Raw genomic sequence first — 26,562 nt, forward strand, 5'->3', positions numbered from 1 at the left:
AGAGGATGCTTTTTGTCTTGCGCCTTTATGCATTTGCCTTGGCTCCGCGCCCAGTGCAGAACGCATTCTTATGCATCACGCACGCAGATGGCTGAAGGGAAAATCAAAAGTAATTTCAACCACTGACTCACAAAATCTTCCTCCAATTACGATGAATGATGTGAGCCGATACCGTATTAGCCTCCAATCGAACGATCGCTATTCTGCAAGTGCGCAGCAACATACAAAGCCTCTGTTGCCCTCGTTTGGCCAACAAGCATGATTCCAACTGCAACAAGTTAGTTAAACTGCTTTAGTGACGTCGAATATATGCTGCAACCTGATGGGGCAGTGGAAACAGATTCAATAGTAGCCTTCAAAAGGGAATTGGATAAATATGTGAAAGAAAAAAAAAAAATTGCAGGGATTATGGGGAAGGAGCCGGAAGTGGGACTAACCGGATTGCTCTTCGAGAGCCGTCGCAGACTCGATGGGCTGAATGGCCTCCTTCTGTGCTGTACTATGTGGTTCTCTGAATAGTAACTCTCTTTCACCTCCTATTAATTTTTTGGGGGGGTAACTGGGCAAATATTGCGAGGAAGCTCATGCAAGGAGTCACCATTCACATATAACAAAGTTCACAAGTTCAGGAGCTTGGCTGTGAATCACCTTTGGAAATTCTCCAAAAACACACCGACAAACTTTCTTTCTTTGTCAGAGCTGCGGTGGTAAAGGAGCGATGTAGGACTTTAAAAAAAAAAATAAAGCTCGTGTCAGGAGTCTTTCTCTCTCACCTCTTTTAAGTTCAGAACAACACTGATGGGAGTTCTGGCTGCAGGTTAGCTATACATCCCGACAGAGGATTGTTGCAGTGCGTAACCAGCGGCAGAGCTACAAACGTTAAAAATAACAGGGATTAACGCTTCTCTAACGCCCCACACCCTCATTCAGGTTCAACACTCAGAACTAAAGCACCTTTTCCCACGTTTGCCTGGTGCACCCCTCCACCCCAGATCACACTGTTCCCACCCCATGCTGCCCAACGCCAGTACCCGCTGTCTGTCTCACGCGACTGGTTGGGTCCTCCTTGGGATATACATCTGGGTGGCAACCGGTTACTTTCCAACCACAAACCCCTATTTTCGGACACTAGGTTATAAAGACTACTCCATTCCTAGATATTGGTTCAATACAAGGCTACAAGACAGTTAAGAGGACTATATGACGGCACTCCTTTACAGAAGTAGAGCTGAAACACTTTAACACTACAAGTTTTAATGTTTAAATACGTCATACAGCAGGACATCAGAATTTTATGATCTTCCATTAACATCCATGCACCACAAAGTCGTCATACTCTCCCTATAAGAGAAAGAGAGGGGAAAAAAGAATGAATAAAATCAGAACATTTGTGGAACGCTATTTCATACAATCAATGTTCCAGAAAACGGGCCATTTTGCCCATCAAGTCCGAGCTGTTTTTCTACACATGCACTCGGTCCAATCTCACTCTCCTCGGAACTTTTAATGTCTTTTACTGCCAACTATTGAATTCCCTTTGGAAATCATTTAAGGACGCTCCTTGCATAATAACAGTTTGTGACAGAGAATCCCATGTGCTAATTATTGCAAATAAATTATTTTCTAACCTCCCCAATTAATTCTCTGTGGTTACTTTAAATTTGTGCTCTCTCGTTACCGTCTTCCCCAACCAACGCAAACAATTGCACTGTTTAAAACCAATGTTCCCTTTAATTATTTTGGGGGGGGGGGGGGGGGCGTGTGGCCCCTTTAAGGGTCTGCGCGGCCCATTCAAAATACCGCGCGTGCGCGTTTTTTCCGATTTATAAAAGCTGGACACCTGGCTGTGCAGGAGCTGCAGAGCGCTGCGCAGCCTAAAGAAAGACTTGCATTTATATAGCGCCTTTCACAACGACCGGACGTCTCAAAGTGCTTTACAGCCAATGAAGCACTTTTGGAAGTGCAGTCACTGTTGTAATGTGGGAAACGCGGCAGCCAATTTGCGCACAGCAAGCTCCCACACACAGCAATGTGATAATGACCCGATAATCTGTTTTTGTGATGTTGATTGAGGGATAAATATTAGCCCCAGGACACCGGGGGTAATTCCCCTGCTCTTGTTTGAAATAGTGGCCGTGGGATCTTTTACATCCACCTGAGAGCGCAGACGGGGCCTCGGTTTAATGTCTCATCCGAAAGACGGCCCCTCCGACAGCGCAGCGCTCCCTCAGCACTGCACTGGGAGCGTCAGTCGAGATTTATGTCCCTGGAGTGGGACTCGAACCTACAACCTGCTGACTCACAGGCGAGTGTGCTACCCAGCGGACACTGTAAAGGGAACATTGTTTATAACCCTCCAGCAGACCAGCTAACCCTTACAGCTCACCAGAATTTCAACACCAAGAGGCTGAGGAGTATAAAGAACGTTTATCTCTTAATTGTCTCCTTTGAGACGATTGATTGATTTCAGTGACCTGCCTAAGGCAGGGTTAGTGTTGGAGAGAAAGAGGAACTGAAATATGTCTGGAGGAGGGTTAGTGTCCAACTGTTGCACGAGATCCATAAATCAATGAAGTCAGTTTTCTGGTTTGCGCGTGTTGAATGCGAAAGTTGTATTACGCAGGAGGGGCTTTTTAAAATCTTAATTTTCACATTTCCCTCTGACCACTCACTAGTCTACGGCTCCAAGCAGTCATCAGCGGAGATCACCGAACAGCAATCTCTGGCAGAAAGCCATGCCGAATTTATTTTCTTTAAAACATTCCCCATCCCGGAGGTGGCTCCCACCCCCCACCCCCGGTCCGTCAACTGCTATCCCAGCAGATCAGCAGTTTTGGACAAGTTTAGGAAAGGAGCCAATTGCCTCAGCTGGTACATGCGCTGCCCAGGATGGTACCGAGCCGTACAGAGCAAGAAGGTCCTCAGCTTTGATGCCAAGTTAGCAGATCTTGGCAAGAGTGACAAGCAAGGGGGCACAGCAACTGACGGCACCAATTGGCAGGGGAGAACCAGCTAGGTTCCTGTTCCTCATAGAAAAATTACAACACAGAAGGAGGCCATTCGGCCCATCGTGTCCGCGCCGGTCGAAAAAGAGCTACCCAGCCTAATCACATCTTCCAGCTCTCGGTCTGTAGCCCTGCAGGTTACAGCACTTCAAGTGCACATCTAAGTACTTTTTAAATGCGTTGAGGGTTTCTGCCTCTACCGCCCTTTCAGGCAGTGAGTTCCAGACCCTGCCACCCTCTGGGTGAAAAACATTTTCCTCATCTCGCTTTCTAATTCTTCTACCAATTACTTTGATCACATCCCAGCAATCTCTTCTGGAGAGTATGTGTGTAAAAGATGTTAAAGGAGGACAGAATCTCTTCTGCCGCCGATCCCCCCCCACAATCGAATAGCTTGTATAGGCTTACGTATGAAGTACGGCCACCATGATGCCGTATCAAAGTAACTCATGAGTTAGCACCTTCAGAAGGGAAGGTGCAAAAATTGAAGGGGTGCGCCCATTACAAAGTCTTCAATATTGTGGAGGGTAGCAACATTCTCTCTAAGCGGGACCAGCTTTTCCCCCCCCATGTTAAATTCCTGCAGGGGCCATGCGCCCGACAACAAATTAGGGGGAACTTTGGAGGAAGTGAATAAAATGGTGTCACATTATAGGCAACTAAGCATTTGATATCAAGGTCAACATCTTTACTGTACCCCTCTATCTCAATGCAGCGAGTTAAAAACCACATTGTGACAGAGTCTGCCAAGTGTGGGGATTATCAGTCCTCATCCTCCAGGTTTCTCTCTTTAGCTGAGGATGCTGGCTCAATCTGTGGTGCAGCACTCTGCAAAGTGGTCAATATTCATCAACGGAGAGGTTTAGGAGGATTAGGGCCCGGGCAGCTAATGGCACGGCGGCCAATGGCAGAGCAATGAAAATCAAGGATGCTGAAAAGATCAGAATTGGAGGAGCGCAGAGATCTCAACAACTTGTGTTTATAAAGCGCCTTTAACGCAGTGAATCGTCCCAAGGTGCTTCACAGGAGTACGGAGATAAAAATTTGACACCGAGCCACACGAGGAGAAATTAGGGCCGGTGACCAAAAGCTTGGTCAAAGAGGTAGGTTTTAAGGAGCGTCTTGAAGGAGGAAAGAGAGACAGAGAGGTTTAGGGAGGGAGTTCCAGAGCTTGGGGCCCAGGCAACAGAAGGCACGGCCACCGATGGTGGAGCGATTATAAATCAGGGATGCTCAAGAGGGCAGAATTAGAGGAGCGCAGACATCTCGGGGGGTTGTGGGGCTGGAGGAGATTACAGAGATAGGGAGGGACGAGGGCCATGGAGGGATTTGAAAACAATTTTGAGAATTTTAAAAATCGAGGCGTTGCTTAACCGGGAGCCACTGATGAGTTGACTCAGCATGTAGTGGTGACTAAATCTGTGATCTGTCAGGTCCGAACCGTTGCAGTGAATCACCGAGACATCTAGGGCATAACTTGATGGGATTCTTAAATCAGATGATTTATCACTTAAATACTCGGCAGCATTCTCAGAAAGACGGAGAAGGTTTAAAGTAGAGTTATGTACCAGGTGGGGCTTAGTTCCTTCACTGTCTCCAATCTCCTCCTCCTTGCAACATCAGGGTGCATAGCAACACTAATTGGAGGAGATCCAATAATCATACCTTTTAAAAAAAATATGTAAAAGCCATCCAAATAATGTCTGCAAAGACTGACAGCAGCAACGCTGCGCGCACACACACACACACCGCTTCCCCTGCCCAGGGGAATCTCTCCTGCGCCTCCCGCTGTCTCCTCCTTGGACAGACAAATTAAAAGGCTCGTTTAACCGGCATTTGCCGATGCTGTTGAGGCCAAGAAAGCAGAGTCTGCAGCAACGACAGATCGCAGCTGCCTGCCCCATTTTCCTGCCTCTCTCACCCCTTCATCTTGCATTTCAATTCCCCAACTTCCGGAGCTGCTTTAGCCTCAATTCTTTATCATGCCACTCGACAGAAATGGTTGAGGCGGCATACGGAATGCTTGCCTTTATTAGCCGAGACACAGAATACAAGAGCAGGGAGGTTATGCTTGAACTGTATAAAACACTAGTTAGGCCACAGCTGGAGTACTGCGTGCAGTTCTGGTCAAAGCATTACAGGAACGATGTGATTGCACTGGAGAGGCTATAGAGGAGATTTACAAGAATGTTGCCTGGACTGGAGAATTTTAGCTATAAGGAAAGATTGGATAGGCTGGGGTTGTTTTCTTTGGAAAAGAGAGGGCTGAGGGGAGACCTTATTGAGATGCATAAAATTATGAGGGGCCCAGATACAGTGGATAGGAAGGACCTATTTCCCTTAGCAGAGGGGTCAACAACCAGGGGGCATAGATTTAAAGTAATTGGGGGGAGGTTTAGAGGGGATTTGAGCGGAAATTTCTTCACCCAGAGGGTGGTGGGTGTCTGGAACTCACGGCCTGAAAGGGCGGTAGAGGCAGAAACCCTCACCACATTTAAAAAGTACTTAGATGTGCACCTGAAGTGCCGTAACCTACAGGACTACAGACCAAGAGCTGGAAAGCTGCACAGCACTGCTCCCCAGTCATCAAGATTCACAGCTCGGCCCTCGACAACGTGGACCACTTCCCATACCTCGGGAGCCTCGCCAACAAAGGCAGACATTGATGTGGAGATTCAACATCGCCTCCAGTGCGCCAGTGCAGCCTTCGGCCGCCTGAGGAAGAGTGTGTTCGAAGACCTGGACCTCAAACCTACCATCAAGCTCATGGTCTACAGGGCTGTAGTAATACCCGCCCTCCTGTATGGATCGGAGGCATGGACGATGTACAGAAGACACATCAAGTCGCTGGAGATATAATCACCAACGATGTCTCCACAAGAGCCTGCAAATCCCCTGGGAGCACAAATTAGGCTGGATAGCTCTTTATCGGCTGGCGCGGACATGATGGGCTGAAATGACCTCCTTCCGCGCTGTAAATTTCTAAGATTCTTTCGATGAAGTGACCTTTCTACACCATTCAGGACTTTTTCCACACCGTTTAAAAAAAAACACATCTAAACTATTAAACCCATGAACTGCTTCACCGTGACAGTATTGCCCGAATCTTAAATTTCTTTGTTGTTCCTTCCCGTCTCCTCTTGGTTTTGGCTGTGAAGGGGCTTGTGCATCTCCCAGCTTTAAAACATGAGCCGGTTTTATTTCTCTTTACAGATCCGACATTTTCTGTTCTTATTTCCTGTGGGGAAACCTGGAACCCACTTCAATTACTTTTTTGTGGTTTCCCTGACCGCCAGGGTTAAATCAGACGGCATGGTTTTACTCATTAACAGTTGCGGCAACCTGTGTCCTGCTGTTGAGTCACCCGTTAGACTTGGGGATTATGGAAAATGACTCAGTAATTACTTCGAAATGCTTCAGTTTGGCCACACTCATTGTTGCTTTAACACCTGACCCAGTTGATGCTGCCACTGACCACATCTTGGGCGGTCCCTCGTATCGAGGATGACTTGTTTCCACACCAAAAAGGGATGAGTTCACAGGTATTTCGATGAGAAGCTGGCATTCCAGGTCGCGAACTACATATTGAAGGGTGGAAAATGCCTGTGCATGGTTTAGAAACATAGAAAATAGGTGCAGGAGTAGGCCATTCGGCCCTTCGAGCCTGCACCGCCATTCAATAAGATCACGGCTGATCATTCCCTCAGTACCCCTTTGCTGCTTTCTCTCCATACCCCTTGATCCCTTTAGCCGTAAGGGCCATATCTAACTCTCTCTTGAATATATCCAATGATGTGGCATCAGCAACTCTCTGCGGCAGGGAATTCCACAGGTTAACAACTCTGAGTGAAGAAGTTTCTCCTCATCTCAGTCCTAAATGGCCTACCCCTTATCCTAAGACTATGTCCCCTGGTTCTGGACTTCCCCAAAATCGGGAACATTCTTCCCGCATCTAACCTGTCCAGTCCTGTCAGAATCTTATACGTTTCTAGGAGATCCCCTCTCATCCTTCTAAACTCCAGTGAATAAAGGCCCAATTGATCCAGTCTCTTCTCATAGGATAGACCAGCCATCCCTGGAATCAGTCTGGTGAACCTTCACTGCACTCCCTCAATAGCAAGAACGTCTTTCCTCAGAATAGGAGACCAAAACTGAACACAATATTCCAGGTGAGGCCTCACCAAGGCCCTGTACAACTGCAGTAAGACCTCCCTGCTCCTATACTCAAATCCCCTTGCTATGAAGGTCAATATACCATTTGCCTTCTTCACCACCTGCTGTACCTACATGCCCAGGGCTGAGCATATTGGAGATTGTTGACATTGTTTTTTTTAAAAAAGATTGCCTGTTTTATGGCGCTCTCCCTCTTTATGCTATACTTGGAGTCATGATCTAATGTGCCGGGGTCAAACAGGGCTGCGTCATCGCTCCAACCCTCTTCTCAAACTTCCTCGCTGCCATACTCCACCTCACTGTCAACAAGCTCCCCGCTGGAGTGGAACTAATCTACAGAACCAGTGGGAACCTGTTCAACCTTCGCCATCTCCAGGCCAGGTCCAAGATCACCCAAACCTCTGGCGTTGAACTGCAGTATGCGGACGATGCCTGCGTCTGCACTCCAGGATATAGTCGATGTATTCACCGAGGCATATGAAAGCATGGGCCTTACGCTTAACATCTGTAAGACAAAGGTCCTCCACCAGCCTGTCCTCGCCGCACAGCACTGTCCCCCAGTCATCAAGATCCACGGTGCGGCCCTCGACAACATGGACTGCTTCCCATACCTCGGGAGCTTCTTGTCAACAAAGGCAGACAGTGATGCGGAGATTCAACATCGCCTCCAGGGCAGCCTTCGGCCGCCTGAGGAAAAGAGTGTTCAAACCTACCACCAAGCTCATGGTCTACAGGGCTGTAGTAATACCCAACCTCCTGTATGGATCAAAGGCATGGACGATGTACAGAAGACACATCAAGTCGCTGGAGATGTATCACCAACGATGTCTCCACAAGATCCTGCAAATCCCCTGGGAGGACAGATGCATCAACATCAGTTTCCTCGCCCAGACTAACATCCCCAGCATTGAAGCACTAACCACACTCAATCAGCTCCGCTGGGCAGGCCACTTAGTCCGCATGCCAGACGTGAGACTCCCTAAGCAATTGCTCTACATGAGCTCCTTCATGGCAAACGAGCCAAAGAAGGGGTAGAGGAAACATTTCAAGGACACCCTTAAAGCCTCCCTGGTGAAGTGCGACATCGCCACCGACACCGACACCTGGGAGTCCCTGGCCGAAGACCGCCCTAGGTGGAGAAAATGCATCCGGGAGGGTGTTGAGCTTTTCGAATCTCAACGCTGCCAGCGTGAAGAGGTCAGGCGCAGGCAGCGGAAGGAGCGTGCGGCAAATCAGTCCCACCCCCCCACTTCCCCCGACGAATATCTGTCCCACCTGTGACCGGGACTGTTCTCGTGTTGGACTGTTCAGCCACTTAAGGACTCACTTTAGGAGTGGAAGCAAGTCTTCCTCGATTCCGAGGGACTGCCTATGATGATGATGGTCTAAAGTGCGTACTGTAATCAATGAGGTTAAGAGATATATTCAGTCTGTCTAATTCTGGTCACAAACCTCAATATTTTTAGTATGAAAACCTGTTTACTGTGACTAAAATGTGTGTATGTATATAGGTTTTCATTCTCCCCCACTCATCCCTCTGCAAACCCCAAATAAACATTTTTTCCAATCTAACTTAAACTTGACCTGTAAACAGCACCAGTGTATTTGTAACTTTTTTTTCTAGGCAAGTGTTACCTTGTATAATGCTTTCATCCGGGCCGTGGATTTAGGAAACCAATCGCTGTGCACGGGGAGTCACTTGAACCAAAATCCAATTTGGATGTTAAGACTTTTTTTTTACTACATGGTTTGGTACGGTCACCGGGAAACCGATTTAACAGGTTTGGTGTCCCGTGAGATGACATTAGTTGGGATCGAAGAGGTAAGCTCACGCAACAGGGCGGGCTGTGAGAAGGCAGCCATCATCCATTACATGTCGACAAAGCATTGCACTTCAACCGCAGACATAGATTTAAAATAATTGGTAGGAGGGGTTTTGAGGGGAAATTTTTTCACCTAGAGGGTGCTGGGGGTCTGGAACTCTCTGCCTGAAAGGGTGGTAGAGGCAGAAACCCTCACTACATTTAAAAAGTACTTGGATGTGCACCTGAAGTGCTGTAACCTACAGGGCTATGAATTGAACACTGAGGGGCTTTAATAGAGTAAACAACTTGCATTTATATAGAGATCCTTTAACATAGTGCCCCATAGTCAGACAAAATTTGACACCGAGCCACATAAAGAGATATTAAGGCAGGTGATCTTGGTCAAAGAGGTAGGTTTTAAGAAGCGTCTTAAAAGGAGGAAAGAGCGGTGGAGAGGTTTAGGGAGGGAGTTCCAGAGCTTTTAGCCCAGGCTACTGAAGGCACGGCCACCAATGGTGGAGCGATGGAAATCAGGGATGCTCAAGAGGCCAGAATTAGAGGAGCACAGAGAGATCTCGGAGGGTTGTGGGGCTGGAGGAGGTTAGAGATTGCGGGGGGGGGGGGGTGGCGAGGCCATAGAGAGATTTAAAAATAAGAATGACAATTTTAAAATGGAGGCATTCCTGAACCGGGAGTCAATGTAAGTCAGCGAGCGCAGGGGGTAGTGCGTGAACAGGACTTGGTGCGAGTTCAGTCACGGGCAAGAGAGTTTTGGATGGGCTCAAGTTTACGGAGAAGCTGTTTCCAGTGGCAGGAGGGTCAGTAACCAGAGGACACAGACTTAATATAATTGGTAAAGGAACCAGAGGGAGAGAGATGGGGAATTTTTGTAAGCAGTGAGTTATGATGATCTGGAACGCGCTGCCTGAAAGGGTGGTGGAAGCAGATTCAATAGTAACTTTCAAAAGATAACTGGATATATACACTTGAAAAGAAAAAAAAAAAAATTGCAAAGCTTTGGGGAAAGAACCGGAGGAGGAAAACTAATTGGATAGCTCTTTCAAAAGAGCAGGTACAGGCGTGATGGGCCCAATGGCCTCCTTCTGTGCGGTATTATTCTATAATTGTAGTCGGGCATATAGAATCCTATTCAATCCCTGATTTGTGGAGTTAGCTGAAGACAGGCTCTAGGAATCGACTGCCACCCTGGGCTATGTAAAAAGACTTGCATTTATATAGCGCCTTTCAACTATCACCGGACGTCCCAAAGCGCTTTACAACCAATGAAGTACTTTTGGAGTGCAGTCACTGTTGCAATGTAGGAAACGCGGCAGCCAATTTGCGCACAGCAAGCTCCCACAAACAGCAATGTGATAATGACCCAGATAATGTTTTTTTGATTGAGGGATAAATATTGGCCAGGGCACCGGGGATAACTCTTCTTTGAATAGTGCCGTGGGATCTTTTACGTCCATCTGAGAGAGCAGACGGGACCTCGGTTTAACATCTCATCCGAAAGACGGCACCTCCGACAGTGCAGTGCTCCCTCAGTACTGCACTGGGAGTGTCAGCCTAGATTTTTGTGCTCAAGTTTGGAGTGGGACTTGAACCCACAACCTTCTGACTCAGAGGCAAGAGTGCTGCCCACTGAGCCACAATTGACACGGTGTAGTGGATAAAAATAAGCCAGGGTTGCTGCTCCTGACCATTATCTAGCGAACCTTGCTTCAAACTGAGCATGTGCCGATGCCACAAGTGGAGGCAGATTGGGCTCGGCTGTGATGCTCCTAATGGTCGAGCAGCCCGACAGCATACGCTGTCTAGGCACACACACGAAGAATGGACACTGCAGACACGGGAACCACAGAACCGTGTTGCAATTTGAATTTGGAGAGAACAGAAATACTACTTTCCTGGCATGCTCTACTTCACCTCGATAAATTCAGAGTTTAATTTGGGAAAACCTCTAGGTTTGAAACCGTGCATAGCTTTTCTGGTTATCACAGCCGAGTCCAACCCTGTACCCACTTAGCAGCTACACACACAGCGATTCAGGCAAGGCTCCCTTTCCCAGCTCTACGTACCACGGCATCTTCATCGATTCCTTCATCCTCATCTGACTCCTCATCTGTCACCGGTTCTGAAGAGCCATAGTCTCTGAGCATCTGGGTTATACCAGAATCCGGCCGGTACACAGCCAGACATATTGGCGTGCAGCCATTGTACATCTGGGCGTGAACATCTGCCCGCCTGTCCAGCAAGAGCTTGACGATCTGCTGATTCTGCTGTTCCACTGCCAGGTGCAACGCGGTTCGACCTCCACATTTCTCCTAAGAGCAGAGATTGACACACAGGGCTTTAGATACCCGACAGACATGGATGCCCCTTCCTCCTCCACACAATTCCAGACTCACACACCGTCCCAACTTGGAAATAGATCAGCCGTTCCTTCATCGTCGCTGGGGCAAAATCCTGGAACTCCCTCCCTAGCAGCACTGTGGGAGCACCTTCACCACACGGACTGCAGCGGATCAAGGCGGCAGCTCACCACCACCTTCTCAAGGGACAATTAGGGATGGGCAATAAATGCCGGCTTTGCCAGCGATGCCTGCATGGCAGGAACGAATTTTTTTTTTTTTTTTTTAAAAAGACACCCTCTCATTCATTTCCAATTCCACACGCAGGAAAATTTAGGAAGAAAATAATTTCCATTCGTGTATCGCTCCTCAAACATCTCAAAGTGCTTTACAACAACGGAAAAGGAAGTGATCAAAGGCAGGAGCAGGTTGTTCTGAATGTTACTTTGTAGGCAAAGGAGGCTGCGATTTTGTGCACAGGAAATCCTACAAACATGATGGTTAATGGGTTCGGGGCTCTCAACTGATCTCTAGCAGTTGGAGAGGCATTCATGAAAGAGGACCCCTGAACTGATTCCTGTTCTATGGTATTTTTTTGGCATACCCAGGAGGTGGAGGGGGGGGGGGGGAAAGAGAGAATGGGGGCAAGGGAGGGTTGGTGGACAAGGGCAAAGTCTGCCAAGGATGGGGACAAGCACGTAGCAGCCTCTTCAACACTGCTAAAAACAATGAATTACTTTGAAATGCAGTGATCGTTATTCAGCAGGCAAATGAGCCAGACATTTTGCACACAGATCCCATGAACAAGAAATTGAATGACCAGTTAGTCAATCTGTTTCTTGGTGGTACTGAGGGAGCGTGGAGGCCCCGACCTGCGTGAGAACACCAGCGGCAGGTCGGGGCCATAAAAGGAGCGGAAGTGCGGCAGCCTGGGAGCAGTGTGGAGGCCACTTCATGGAGCAGTGCGAGCTGGTGCAGGAGGGAGACAGCAGCGAAGAGCGACGTCATCAAGGTCCAGGTCGGTGATTGGAGCGTGGGCAGATACAGCAGGAATGGCGAGAGACGGTGGAGGGATGCGAGTTCGGGGCCAGGGGCAGCACGGGCCAGCCCACACTGCGATATGTGTGCGCACTCAGCCCAAGCAGCAGAGCTGGTCTCCAGTCGTCTTGATTGACCCTTGCCACTGGATCAAGACCTAGCTCTGTCAAGCCCGTGTGGTGACTGGTGTGCAACGGTCACCACACGTTGAAAAAAATCCATGCACAGGCATCTTCCACCCTTCAGGATGTAGTTCGGGATCGGGAATATTAGGATAAGGGGTAAGCCATTTAGGACCGAGATGAGGAGAAACTTCTTCACTCAGAATTGTGAACCTGTGGAATTTTCAACCACAGAAAGTTGTTGAGGCAAGTTCGTTAGATATATTCAGAAGGGAGTTAGATGTGGCCCTTACAGCTAAAGGGATCAAGGGGTATGGAGAGAAAGCAGGAATGGGGTACTGAAGTTGCATGATCAACCATGATCATATTGAATGGTGGTGCAGGCTCGAAGGGCCGAATGGCCTACTCCTGCACCTATTTTCTATGTTTCATTGAAACACCTGTGAACTCATCTTTTTTTGGCGTGGAGGCAAGTCATCCTCGTTTCGAGGGACTGCCTATGATGTTGATGATGGTACCGAGGAGGAACGTTGGCCGGGGCACTAAGCAAACTCCCTGCTCTTCGTCAGATAGTGCCACAGGGACTGTTGACATCCACCTGAAATGGACCTGGGTTTTAACGTTCTCACCAAAAGGCGACGAGTCCATTCCACGCTCATGCTCTGCAGTGGCTCTTTAGCAGCACGGAGTGAGTGCGCAGAGTGAGGCTGCCCACCCACCCACCCTCTTGGTCGAGGAACGTCGCCTGTGGTAGGGGAGACCCTGAAGCGGGAGAGAGAATAGCATTTTTTTTTTTTTTTAAATGGGGCTGTCCCCTCCCCCTCAAAACAAACCAAAAGAAAGACCAGATCGTCTGCCCCCCCTGCAGTTGGCTGGGGATCCCCGACAGCTCAAACTGCCCTGGACAGGTTTGAATACTTGCCTTTGCATTTACTTCAACTTCAAACCACAAAAGATATTCAACGATGTGAACATCATTGAGCATTACCGCCACGTGGAGAGGTGTGAACCCTGTGGAAAGATATACACTCATTAGAACAAGATTTAGGACATTTAAAAAAAATTTTTTGTATGTATCAATTTTCTTTTTCCCTTCAATTTTCTCCCCAGGTTTTCCGAAGGTGCTGATTCCTCACTGGGGAATCATTCCAGGGGCTTGCCCAAGTGGACATTCCTACCTGCAAGCTGAGACAGTGAACCACGCTACCAGGAGGGGTAACGGAGCTGTCCTCAACTGATGCAAACTTTCTCAGAAGGCATCACTGGCTAGTAGGAACCCAGGACTCTTTTCCCCTTAAACCCAGAAGTACTGAGGCCAATTTCAGTGCTCCTACTGAGATAGTCAACTCAGCACAGGCTAGCAATCGAAGCTTCAGGTCTGTCTGCTTCACAGAGTCAGCTGTGGCTTAGTGGGTAGCACCCTCGCCTCTGAGCACTAAAATCTGGTCCGACACTCCAGTGCAGTGCTGAGGGAGCGCCGCACTGTCGGAGGTGCCGTCTTTCGGATGAGACGTTAAACCGAGGCTCCGTCTGCCCCCTCAGGTGGACGTAAAAGATCCCATGGCCACTATTTCGAAGAAGAGCAGGGGAGTTATCCCCAGTGTCCTGGGACCAATATTTATTTATCCCTCAATCAACATCACCAAAACAGATTATTTGGTCATTATCACATTGCTGTTTGTGGGAGTTTGCTGTGCGCAAGTTTGCTGTCACGTTTCCTACATTACAGCAGTGACTACGCTCCAAAAATTACTTCATTGGATGTAAAGGGCTTTGGGACATCCAGCGGTAGTGAAAGGCACTATAGAAATGCTAGTCTCTTTTTTTTTTAAAAACCCATTTCCTTTTTTGAACGATAAGGGAGTCTAGAGTTATGGGGAGCGGGCGGGGAAGTGGAATTGAGGCCAGGATCAGATCAGCCATGATTTTATTGAATGGTGGAGCAGGGTTGAGGGGTCAAATGGCCGACTCCTGCTCCTATTTCTTACGTTCTTTACAGAATGAGCCAGCGGGAGAGCCTGGTTTTGCTTCGTCTTATTAATTCCCAACCGAATGTCTAACAAATGCATTCCAATCAGATCAAAAATGTAGATGAACTGTTGGAGACTTTACCTTGGTAGTTATAGCAACGCAGCTGCTGTATGAAGTGTGAAGGGTCAAACAGACGGGAGTCCTTCTGCTCACTGGAACTGTGGAACAGGAGTGCCTGAACGCAGCCGGTCGCCATTTCTTTGCACGCCAGGTGTAAGGCAATGTTCCCATCCTTCTCTTGAAGCAGGAGGTTCGCCCCGGCAGACACCAATTTCATCACTAATTCCGGTCGCCCAACGATCACGGCCAAGTGCAGTGCAGTCTGTAAGAGGCGGGGGGAAGGGGGGAGGAAATCAGATTATTTCAGGAGACTGAGGAATGGGATGCGGAAGGAGAGAGTTGATACTTACAGGGAAATAATACAGAACGATTTTTATGGGAGGAAGTTAGCACAAGGAAATAATCTAACCAAATATTTGAATGACCCCAAGCAACGATCGTGATTGTTGCTTTATCGTTGCTCTAATCACCTGCTTCATGTCGTTCTGTAGGTCCAGGTAATTGGTGCCCTTTGTAAAATCGAGAACGTGCTCCATAAAGGATTCTTCCTCATGAATGACAGCAAGGTGTAGTATCCTATTACAAAAAACGGTGGACATATTAGTTGATCTGCTGTGGTGTTGCTTACAATGTAAAAAATAAAATCTGTGTTTACAGCACAGCTCATTTGGGTAATGACATGGTGCACTACAGTGTAGATTGAGGAAAAGAGATTGTAAAAAATGAAAGCTGCCAATTTAGAGCACCGTTGCACATGTCCTGCAGGCTGATTAATGACAGCGTTTTAGTATTTGGCGGTGGTCTACTCTTCTAACTGGCAGGCAAGTGTGATTGGCCTCGATATCATTTCGTTTCATTCCCTCCACCCCCGTCAGGTTTGAAATCGCTGGAATTTCGCATTGCCCAATCCACCTGAACAAGTGGCTCCAATAATTCAACCTCGCATTGCTCCCAGTACCAAGCATAACAGTGTCCAGAAACCTCAATACACTAATGTACGTTTTGATATCATATTGTCGGGAGTGGTACAAGGGCTTCAGAAAAGGGTACACAAACATAAACGTTTAAAAATGATATTTAAATGATACTTAACTGAAGCGAGATAACTCACATTTCTATAAAACATCACTTCTCTCACAACTTACAACTGAATCACAAACCATTAATTTTTTCTAAGTTCAGTGATTGTTGGGATGTAGGTGAATGCAGCAGCCATTTTTAACATAACCAGATTCCACAAAGAGCAACAATCAGTTAATCTAGCTCTCGATGGTTTTGGTTGAGGGAAGATCATCGGCCAGGTCACTGGGAAAGCTCCCTACAACGTGATCTTTAACAGCTGTGGCTCAGTGGGTAGCACTCTCGCCTCTGAGTCAGAGGGCTGTGGGTTCAAGTCCCCAAGTCCCACTCTAGGAACTCGAGCACATAAATCTAGGCTGATACTCCAGTGCAGTGCTGAGGGAGCGCCGCACTGTCAGAGGTGCTGTCTTTCGGATGAGACGTTAAACCGAGGCCCCGTCTGCCCTCTCAGGTGAACGTAAAAGATCCCAGGGCCACTATTTCGAAGGAGAGCAGGGGAGTTCTCCCCGGTATCCTGGGGCCAATATTTATCCCTCAATCAACGTAACAAAAAACAGATTATCTGGTCATCATCACATTGCTGTTTGTGAGAGCTTGCTGTGCGCAAACTGGCTGCCACGTTTCCCACATTACAACAGTGACTACACTCCAAAGTACTCCATTGGCTGTAAAGCGCTATGAGATGTCCTATGGTCGTATGGTCGTGAAAGGTGCTATAGAAATACAAGTCTTTTTTTAACATCCATCTGACTCACCAGAACAGACAGATAGGCCTCAGTTTAACAGCTTAACTGAAGGATGGCACCTCCAACAATGCAGTTAATGGGACGTGTGATCAGCATCTCAGACCAGTGTCTTGGGTGATTCATGCACCCTGTGGTTCAGAGATTGTTGTCCTTTGCCCAGATACCCAGCATCTATCTGGCTTACTGGTTTTCTCACCTCCAAACTCTTGATTTGGTAAGTCAAAAGTTAACACACGCTAGACTGTGAATTAAGATTTAATTGTTAAGCAAATAGTTGCAGTGAGGCAACATAGATTTTACAGTAGTTATTAACCGTAACTATCTTGGGTAGAAATTAGCAAATAGTTGGAGCCGGTGTGCTAAACTATTACATATTCTTCCACCAACCATGAAAGTCCATCAGGCCTTTATCGCTCTCTCCAAAGCTTCAGATGGATTCTCCAATTTGCACAAGTCAAGAAATACCAGGACCGCCAATTTAAGTCTGTTGAACTCCAAGACAACAACAACAACTTGCATTTATATAGCACCATTAACATAGTAAAACATCCCAAGGCACTTTGCAAGAAACAAAATTTGACACCGAACCACATAAGGAGATATTAATGCAGATGACTTGGTCATTGAAGTAGGTTTTAAGGAGAGTCTTAAAATGAGGATAACGAGGTAGTGAAGCGGAGAGGTTAAGGGAGGGAGTTCCAGAGCTCAGGGCCTAGGCAGCTGAAGGCACAGCCACCAATGGTTGAGCGATTAAAATCAGTGATGCACAAGAGAGCAGAATTAGAGAGCGCAGATATCTCGGGAGGGGGGGGGGGGGTTGTAGAGCTGGGGGGGGAATTAGAGATAGGGAGGGGCGAGGCCATGGAGGAATTTGAAAACAAGAATGAGAATTTTAAAATAGAGGCCATGCCAGTTGGGAGCCAATGTAGGTCAGCGAGCAGAGGGGGCGATGGATGAGCGGGACTCGGTGCGAGTTAGGACACGGGCAGCCAAGTTTTGGATGACCTCTAGTTTATGCAGAGTAGAAAATGGGAGGCTGGCCAGGAATGCATTGGAATAATCAAGTCTAGAGGTAACAAAGGCACGGATGAGAGTTTCAGCAGTGGATGATTTTGAGGCGGGGGATTGAAACGAGTTCAGCCAATCAACATTAACTCAACCTCCCAAGGCACAAATATATATGTTGAAATCAATCCCATAATATGTTTGAATTGAGTTTCTTAGCCCCTCCCACAGACATCTGGCGGGCAAAATGACTAATTTGGAAAGTACTGCGCCAAATTGAAGTAGGGCAGAGCTCTTCTGAGAATGAAGTTGGCAATTTTTTTTATTCATTCACAGGATGTGAGCATCGCTGACAAGGCCATGTTTAGGTACTTCACAGTGAAATGGGCTCTGAGCAGGCAGTGGAAGAGTCAGGAGATATGGCTGAAAGCAGGGTAAAAAAAAAAAAGGAGCTTGAGGAGGCTTGTAAAGGAGGGGAAATTAGCAAGATTTGGTGGGGAGGGGGGAAGTGTTTCGGGATTCTAGAGATTAGGGACAATACACAGCTAAAGTGAGACTGGAAGGGGGATGCCCAGAAGATGCAAGAGTTGGAAGGTGAAAGGGCGCCAGGGTGGTGGGATAAAGGGCTGGAGGAGGCTGCCGAGGTTGTGAGAAACAAAGCTATGGTGGCTTGTAACCGATGACGAGGATGTATTGAGGTACAGGAACCCAATGGTCGTCACTGAGAAGGGTAATGGGTAAGTGGCACTTGAAATGGGCAGTGGTGTTTTGGAAGAGTTCGAGGTGCGAGGAAAGGGGTTTGGGAACAAAGTGGAAAAGTCCAGTGTGGAGGTTAACAAAAGCTATTAGACTTAGGCCACATAAATACCTGATTACCTGAAATCCTCCTGAACCTGTTCCTACCACAAATCACTTTACATAGCTCCAATCAAGAACTTATCAGAGCAGGAGGTACAGTCATTAGCCCAACATTTTTCATGATCAGAGTGGAAGAGGAGCAAGGAGCACACTGCAGATGCTTTGTGCCAATTGTTTCAAGGATTTAGCAATCGGTATGAAATAGAAGCACTGGAACTTCCAACACCATGTCCCTAAAACCAAAGAGGCAGCAGTTCAGATTTGCCTGACATCAGGGCTGGGGCAGGACATGGAATGGAATTCAGGGATGTGTGCTTAAAAGACCTTGGGTGCAATGTTTCCCCCTAATTTTTGGAGGGGCTGCTCGGCCATTCAAAATTTCGTGCACGTGCAAAAATCTCCCATTGAAAAGCTGTTGAGCGGCCTGCACGAGCCCCCCAGGCCACCGTGCGGGACCCCCGGGCCGCCGCGCTGGACTGCGGCACAGCCACACAGCTTAGCGGGAACGTTGCTCGGGAGCATCCCAGGTCAATCGCTGGTTTACACCGTTAACGCTCAGCCAAAGCTCCGCACTGGGCAATGAAGGGGAGGGGGATTTGGAAAATCGGACGGGTTTCCCACTGCTGGTGAATCTAGTGATTCCCACTGAAGGATACAAGCGTGGGGGCACCAAGGAGCAGAAGGATGGGGCTCAGACGTACACCCACCAAGGTTGGACCAGCTCGCCGGCACTTGCTGTTTAGGCCGACGTGTGAAGATTGGCCTTTTGAATGAGGTATCAGAGCTCTGGTGGAACAGTATCGTGGCTGGAACCAACGCCTTCAGGAAAGGAGAGGAGAAAACTGGGGAAGGGGAATTCCTTGGATGCACTGTGGTATCAGCAGTACATGGTTAATTGCAGTCCGGCCATAAGGAATAATGCCCATAAAGAGGCTATAAACCAGAACACTGAGGATTTGTTTGTCGAACATGGTCGGGAAATTCCCAAATTGTTGCTGCATTCTGGACAGCCACTGCAACCGACATGTCCCGTCAAGACAAACATAAGCTTCTATTTGTCTATTTATTCCATTATTAAAAGCAACAATCACGGCATGAAACCAAACGGCGTCAATGATTAACTAAGACCAATCAGTATCGGTGTCCGTGGATTGGAACACAGAAGGAAGAATAAAGATTAAGGGGGGGGTTGGGGAAGATTTACTCAGGGCAAGGCATGTGATTTGACACGGCTCAAGACCCTATGAACTTTGACATCTATGGCATGTGGCACAATTTGTTACACACACACACACCACAGTTTAGCGTAGAAAGTGCCGACAACGGTAGATGTGGCAATTTCTGGGATGGTGACTAATCGCTTGCTCCAAGCACATATGGCGAGAGCCCAAAAACGCAAGAGTGACAATGATTTGGCCATGCGCTATAGGAAAGCTTCCCTCCAGATATTCTCAACGTGGGAAAGTCAGACATTGCTTTCCAGCTGGAAATTCCAACCTTTATCCCAGAGCAAAACAGCAGGAACTGAAAAAGGGGGGGTGGGGAAAGAGAATGAGACAGCGAGGGATCGATTTTAACTCTACCCAGTCTGGCAGGATCAGTTAAGTACAAGCGGGTAGCTACCACTCTATTCCCACCCTCCGCCATTTTATCTTTGCCAGATTTCCAGCTGGCAGAGGCTCCTGCTACAGGCAAGCCTGGGGTGGGGGGGGGGGGGGGTGCGGGCGGGGGCCTCGAAATGTCAAGGTGCGCTGACATCATGCAGACCCTGCTGCAAATTTAACCCACAAATGTGCAAATCCTGTCTGTAAAAAGCAGGATCGGTCTGGGTCAGTATCATTTTTAAACATGTTCTTTTGGGAAAACGGTCTTTTTCCAAACTTCTAGGGCCACTAAGTCGAAGGACGGCAAATCAGCGAGCAGAAAATACACGTATAAAGACTGCTGGACCGGTGGAACTGATTATGGCTCAATGACTGCTGTACGGACAGCCCCCGCACTGAATGGCCATTGTACTAATTGCACCAAACTGATGCAATAAAGTCGGCAAGTGCATCACAGTATTAACAACAAGGGAATTTTTGCCTTTCTAAAAATATATCAAGCTCAATAAACGGTATATATTTCCTCGTATGGCTGCAGCTGGATGAAAAACACTTTTAGCATCCGACATGTGACAACTTCTGTCTTTGAGGGCAGAGGTTGCTCTCATCTTTATTTCACTTTCACCTGCGCCAGGCGCAGAAGAAAAGCAGAAATGGGTTCTACAATACACACAATGCAGCACTGTGGCACCAGCACATAGGACGCAATTTCCCTATCCACGATTTTGCCTTTATGAGCTACACAGGTGGGCTAGTTGCCTCACGTGTCACACACTTGTCTTTGTAAACCGGGGCGTTGAATACAAACACAAGGAAGTCATGCTGAACCTTTTCAGGACAAGCTAGCGGCTCTCCCTCGGCACTGCCCTCAGAAAGCCAGGAGAGAGTTGAATTCACCTCACAGTGCATCAGTGACGCTCTCAGTGTGAGGATGGGGATCTGCAGCTTCCGGAGCTTGGGAAGCTCTGTATTACTTTCGTACGATGGGAAAAGCTTATACAGGTTGAACCCCCCTTATCCCGAACCCTCGGGACCTGGCCTGTTCTGGATAAGGGATTTTTCCGGACGAGGGGTGGTCACGTTAAATTGGATGGTACAGGTACTGAGCAAGGGGATATCGGGGCTGGTTGGCTTGGGGCTGGGAGTGCGGCAGAGATATCATGGGGGGGGAAATCGCGGGGTCAGGCCAGCGATTGCAGGAGTCAGCAGCGAGGAAGGACTTCAATTTGTTCATGTTAGAGTTCTGCGCATGCGCCACCCGGTGGCCGGGAATGGTTCTGGACGAGGGGTGGTTCCGGATAAGGGAGGTTCAACCCGTACCTGTAATGGGACGTCTTGTTTGGCTCTCCATTCGATGGCTTCCTGGGAGGCCGTGTGGCGAAATGAGGTGCCGCCCACAACAGATCTCAGCGGGCAGGTCGATGTGCCGTGTTCCAGGATCTGGAACTCACGGCAACAGTCGCACTTCGGGTCGTCCCTCACCGTCCACTTGTGGAGCAGGTAACCGCATCGTCCGTGCCCTGCGCGGATTGGGTCGAGTGCTGTCCACTGACTTTGAGGGAGGTCGAAGCTGGGGGGACATCCCATGATTCCATCCACCAGCTGCTGTTTCCCGGAATGGCCGGTGGGATTTTAAGTGCTTTGTGGTGGGTTTTCCCCAAGTCTTGGTGAATGGGAAGGGCAATGTTGCTCATGGATTTTTTTCCCACCTCGGGGAGCACAGTGGCGTTACGGCGAATGGCAGGAGGGTCAATGTGGGGCAGCGCCTGGAACTACTCAGACTTAAGAGTCCCTGACACCATCCTCAAGGCAGAGTTTAGCTTTATCTAGTGCAGAAGTGTGTAGCTGCAAGTTGATGGGTCACTTTAGAATAGGAAAATACTATCAATACGTCAACAAGCACAACAGATAGCTGACGCCCAAAGGAGCGTGTGCCTTACATAGCAAATTTCATGCACTGATATTCCTCACACTGCAACCAACAAGACCAAGAATTGCATTTATACAGAACCCTATCATGTCTCTTCAAAACATTGCAAAGCACTTCACATTCTACTTCAGAGACTTGAGCACAAAAATCTAGGCTGATACTCCGTGTCGCACTGTCGCAGGTGCCGTCTTTCACGAGACGTTAAACCGAGGCCCCCATCTGCCCTCTCAGGTGGAAGTAAAAGATCCCACGGCATTATTTCAAAATAACAGGGGGAGTTCTCCCCGGTGTCCTGGGGCCAGTATTTATCCTTCAAAATCGACAGCACTGAAACAGATGATCTGGTCATTATCACATTGCTGTGGGAGCTTGCTGTGTGTGAATTGGCTGCCGTGTTTCCCACATTACAACAGTGACTACACTTCAAAAGTAATCTGTTGACTGCGAATTGCTTTGGGATGTGCTGAGGATGTGGAAGCTGCGATCCAGTGAGCTGAAAAGCCTCCACCCAAACCAATTGCGTGTGATAAGCGGGTGATTGAGGGCCTCTACTGCTTCACCATATTGCAAAGCATGGTCAGCTATTCCACGAAGACTGCTTTGATACTGGCCTTAAACGGGTTCTGATCTGGCTGGTTGCAAATTCCTGTGTCGCTTGCAGCTTGCGTCAACCCTGAATTTTTACCTCAATCTAAAAGATCCTCTACCAACAACTTGCATTTATATAGCGCCTTTAACGTAGTAAATCATCCCTGTGTGCTTCATGGGAGCGTTATCTGACAAAGTTTGGCACCGAGCCACAAGGTAATATCAGGACAGGTGACCAAAAGCTTGGATAAAGTAGTAAGTTTTAAGGGAGAGTCTTAAAAGGAGGTAGAGAGGTTTAGGGAAGGAATTCCAGAGCTTAGCCTAGGCAGTTGATTGAGGCCAATATTTATCCCTCAATCAACACCACTGCAACAGATTATCTGATTATTATCACAATGCTGTGTGGGAGCTTGCTGCGTGCAAATTGGCTGCCGCGTTTCCCACATAACAGTGACTATACTCCAAAATAACTTCATTGGCAGTAAAGCACTTTTGAGACATCCAGTGGTCGTGAAAGGCGTTATATGGATATACAAGACGTACAAGGTGGATGCAGCGAGGATGTTTCCACTGATTGGGGGGGGGGGGGGGGGGGGGGGAAAGAGACTAGAACTAGAGGGAACGATCTTAGAATAAAAGGGACAGCCCATTTAAGACGGAGATGAGAAAAAATTTGTGGAATTCTTTGACTCAGGAGAACTGTGGAAGCTGGGACAATGAATAAATTTAAGACAAAAATATCAACAGTTTCTTACCAGAGGAGGAGAGAAGGGGTTATGGGGAGCGGGCAGGGAAGTGGAGCGGAGTCCATGATCGGATCAGCCATGATCGTATTAAATGGCGGAGCAGGCTCGAGGGGCCATATGGCCTACTCCTGTTCCTATTTATGTTCTTATGAAAGGCGCCATATCAACGCAGGTCTGTCATTTTTTGAAGGGGTGGCCGCCAATGGTGGAGCGATTAAAAATAAAACAATGTTAAATGTGAATTTTGCACTCCTCGACCCGAGGGATATTAATGCTAGTGAATGGAAAACTCGGGCACCCAATGGCAGTATTACGTATGCCCAGGACAGCTAGATGCTGAGTAAAGCTCCCTCCACTCTGCCCGACAATGCGTCTCAACTCCAACTGCACCAGTGTGACATTTCTGCAAGCACCAGCTTTCGGCCTCCAGGCCAGATTGCCAGTTAAGCAGGAGCTTTGTGCTGTGAACCCACTTCCATTTCACGAGGGAGCATTGCAGCCACTGGGTTGGATGTGAACCCAGGTCCCAGAGGTGAAAGGCCAGTGTGTGTGACTCACTGAGCCATCCATCACACTGCTCCGTGTTCTCTCCACGGGTCGCTGAGGCTCATAGTTCTCGGTTGGCAACAGAAAGACTTGCATTTCTATAGCGCCTCTCACACCTTCCGGAGGTTCCCAAAGCGCTTTACAGCCACTGAAGTACTTTTTGAAGTGTAGTTACCATTATAAATGTAGGAAATGTGCCAGCCAATTTGCGCACGGCAAGCTCCCACTAACAGCAGTGTGATAAACGACCAGATGATTTAAAAAAAAAGTGATATTGCTTGAGGGATAAATATTGACCAGGAAACAGGACTAGAGCTCCCCTGCTCTTCTTCGAAATAATGCCGTGGGATCTTTAACAAGCACTCGAGAGGTTGAACGTCCCCTCCGAAAGGTGGCATGGTTTGTTGCAACATCCGCATATTCACTCAAAATGTGTTGTGTCAAGCCATGGCTCAGTGGGCAGCACTCTTGCCTCTGAGCCCAAAGGTTGTGGGTTCAAGTCCCACTCCAGCAACTTGGGCACAAAAATCCAGGCTGACACTCCCAGTGCAGTACTGAGGGAGCGCTGCACTGTCGGAGGGGCAGTACTGAGGAAGCGCCGCACTGTCGGAGGGGCAGTACTGAGGGAGCGCCGCACTGTCGGAGCTGCCGTCTTTCTGAAGAGATGTTATAACGCGGCTCCATCTGCTCTCTCGTATGGACGTAAAAGATCCCACGGCACTATATCAAAGAAGAGCATGGGAGTCATCCTGGTGTCCTGGGCCAATATTTATCCCTCAACCAACATCACTAAACACATATTATCTGACCATGACCACATTGCAGTTTTTGGGAGCTTCATGTGTGCAAATTGACTATTACTACATTTCAAAAAGTACTTCATTGGCTGTAAAGCGCTTTGGGACGTCTAGCAGTTGTGAAAGATGCTATCTAAAAAAAAAAGACTTGCATTTCTATAGCGCCCGTCATGACTACTGGACGTCCCAAAGCAATTTACAGCCAACCAAACACTTTTTGAAGTGTAGTCACTGTTGTAATGTGGGAAACGCGGCAGGCAATTTGCGCACAGCAAGCTCCCACAAACAGCAATGTGATAAACGACCGGATTATATGTTTTTTTAGCGATGTTGGCCGAGGGAATAAATAAGAGTCAAGGGTTATGGGGAGTGGGCAGGGAAATCGAGTTGACGTCAAGATCAGATCGGCCATAATCTTATTGGATGGCGGAGCGGGTACAGGGGGCTTAATGGCCGACTCTTGTTACATTAAAAACATAAGAAATAGAAGCAGGAGTAGGCCATACGGCCCCTCGAACCTGCTCCGCCATTCAATAAGATCATGACAGATCTGATCATGGGCTCAGCTCCACTTCCCCGTCCGCTCCCCATAACCCCTTATCATTTAAGAAACTGTCTATTTCTGTCTTAAATTTATTTAATGTCCCAGCTTCCACAGTTCTCCTGAGGCAGCAAATTCCACAGATTCACAACCCTCAGAAGAAATTCTCAGTTCTAAATAGGCAGCCTCTTATTCGAAGATCATGTCCTCTAGTTCTAGTCTCCCCCACCAGTGGATACATCCTCTCTGCATCCACCTCATAATCTTATACGTTTCGATAAGATCACCTCTCACTCTTCTGAATTCCAGTGAGTAGAGGCCCAACCTACTCAACCTTTCCTCATAAGTCAACCCCCTCATTCCCGGAATCAACCGAGTGAACCTTCTCTGAACTGCCTCCAAAGCAAGTATATCCTTTTGTAAATATGGAAATCAAAATTGCACGCAGTACTCCAGGTGTGACCTCACCAATACCCTGTACAGCTGTAGCAAGACTTCCCTGCTTTTATACTCCATCCCCTTTGCAATAAAGGCCAAGATTCCATTGGCCTTCCTGATCATTTGCTGTACCTGCATACTATCCTTTTGTGTGTTTAATGCACAAGTACCCCCAGGTCCTGCTGAACTACAGCACTTTGTAATCTTTCTCCATTTATATAATAACTTGCTCTTTGATTTTTTTCTGCCAAAGTGCATGACCTCACACTTTCCACATTATACTCCATCTGCCAAATTTTTGCCCACTCACTTAGTCTGTCTATGTCCTTTTGCAGCTTTTTAAATGTCCTCCTCACACATTGCTTTTCCTCCCATCTTTGTATCGTCAGCAAACTTGGCTACGTTACACTCAGTCCCTTCTTCCAATTAGTTAGTATAGATTATAAATAGTGGGGTCCCAGCACTGATCCCTGTGGCACCCCACTCATTGCCAACCCGAGAACGAACCATTTATCCCGACTCTCTGTTCCTATTTCTTATGCTCTTATAATGGCCGGCACAACGGGGAGGGGCAGAAACCCCTTTCGTTCTTCTTCGAAGCAGTGGCCGGCGGGAATCTTTGCTATCCGCCCGAGAGAGCAGACGTCGGTTTTAGCGTCTCATCCGAGAGACGGCACCGCCAGCAGTGCGGCACTCCCTCGGCGCTGCAAGGGAATCTTTCTTTTCCGCCACCTCGGGCAGCAAACGGTTGGCAGGGGCAGGGGGGAGGGGGCACACGTTTGCCCGCCTGGGGTTGGCTTTAGAAACCCTCTGAAAAAAGGAAAGAAAAAGACCATTTGTAAATGATCAAGTGTGTGGTGGGTAAAGGGAAGGGGGGGGGGGAAGAGAAGGGAAAGGGGGGGGAGAAGGGAAGGGGGGGGGGAGAAAAGGGAAGGGGGGGGGGGAGAAGGGAAGGGGGGGGGGAGAAGGGAAGGGGGGGGGAGAAGGGAAGGGGGGGGGGAGAAGGGAAGGGGGGGGGGGAGAAGGGAAGGGGGGGGGGAGAAGGGAAGGGGGGGGGGGAGAAGGGAAGGGGGGGGGAGAAGGGAAGGGGGG

At 48.1% G+C, this 26,562-nt stretch overlaps 1 protein-coding gene across 1 annotated transcript; it reads right to left on the reverse strand.

The window, feature by feature from the left end:
* Positions 1 to 1,237: 1,237 nt before the first annotated feature.
* On the reverse strand, positions 1,238 to 16,813 carry LOC139241319 (NF-kappa-B inhibitor beta-like). Its single transcript, XM_070869950.1, has 6 exons — positions 16,805 to 16,813; positions 15,062 to 15,167; positions 14,613 to 14,853; positions 13,423 to 13,511; positions 11,068 to 11,313; positions 1,238 to 1,341 (listed from the first exon to the last, which is right to left on the reverse strand). Exons 2-6 carry the CDS (start codon positions 15,125 to 15,127, stop codon positions 1,306 to 1,308), a joined length of 678 nt encoding a protein of 225 aa, XP_070726051.1. The 5' UTR covers positions 15,128 to 15,167; positions 16,805 to 16,813; the 3' UTR covers positions 1,238 to 1,305.
* Between the last annotated feature and the right edge of the window lie 9,749 nt (positions 16,814 to 26,562).

This window comes from Pristiophorus japonicus, unplaced genomic scaffold (genome assembly GCF_044704955.1).
Source record: "Pristiophorus japonicus isolate sPriJap1 unplaced genomic scaffold, sPriJap1.hap1 HAP1_SCAFFOLD_1039, whole genome shotgun sequence".
In the NCBI taxonomy this organism is placed as follows: Eukaryota; Metazoa; Chordata; class Chondrichthyes; family Pristiophoridae; genus Pristiophorus; species Pristiophorus japonicus.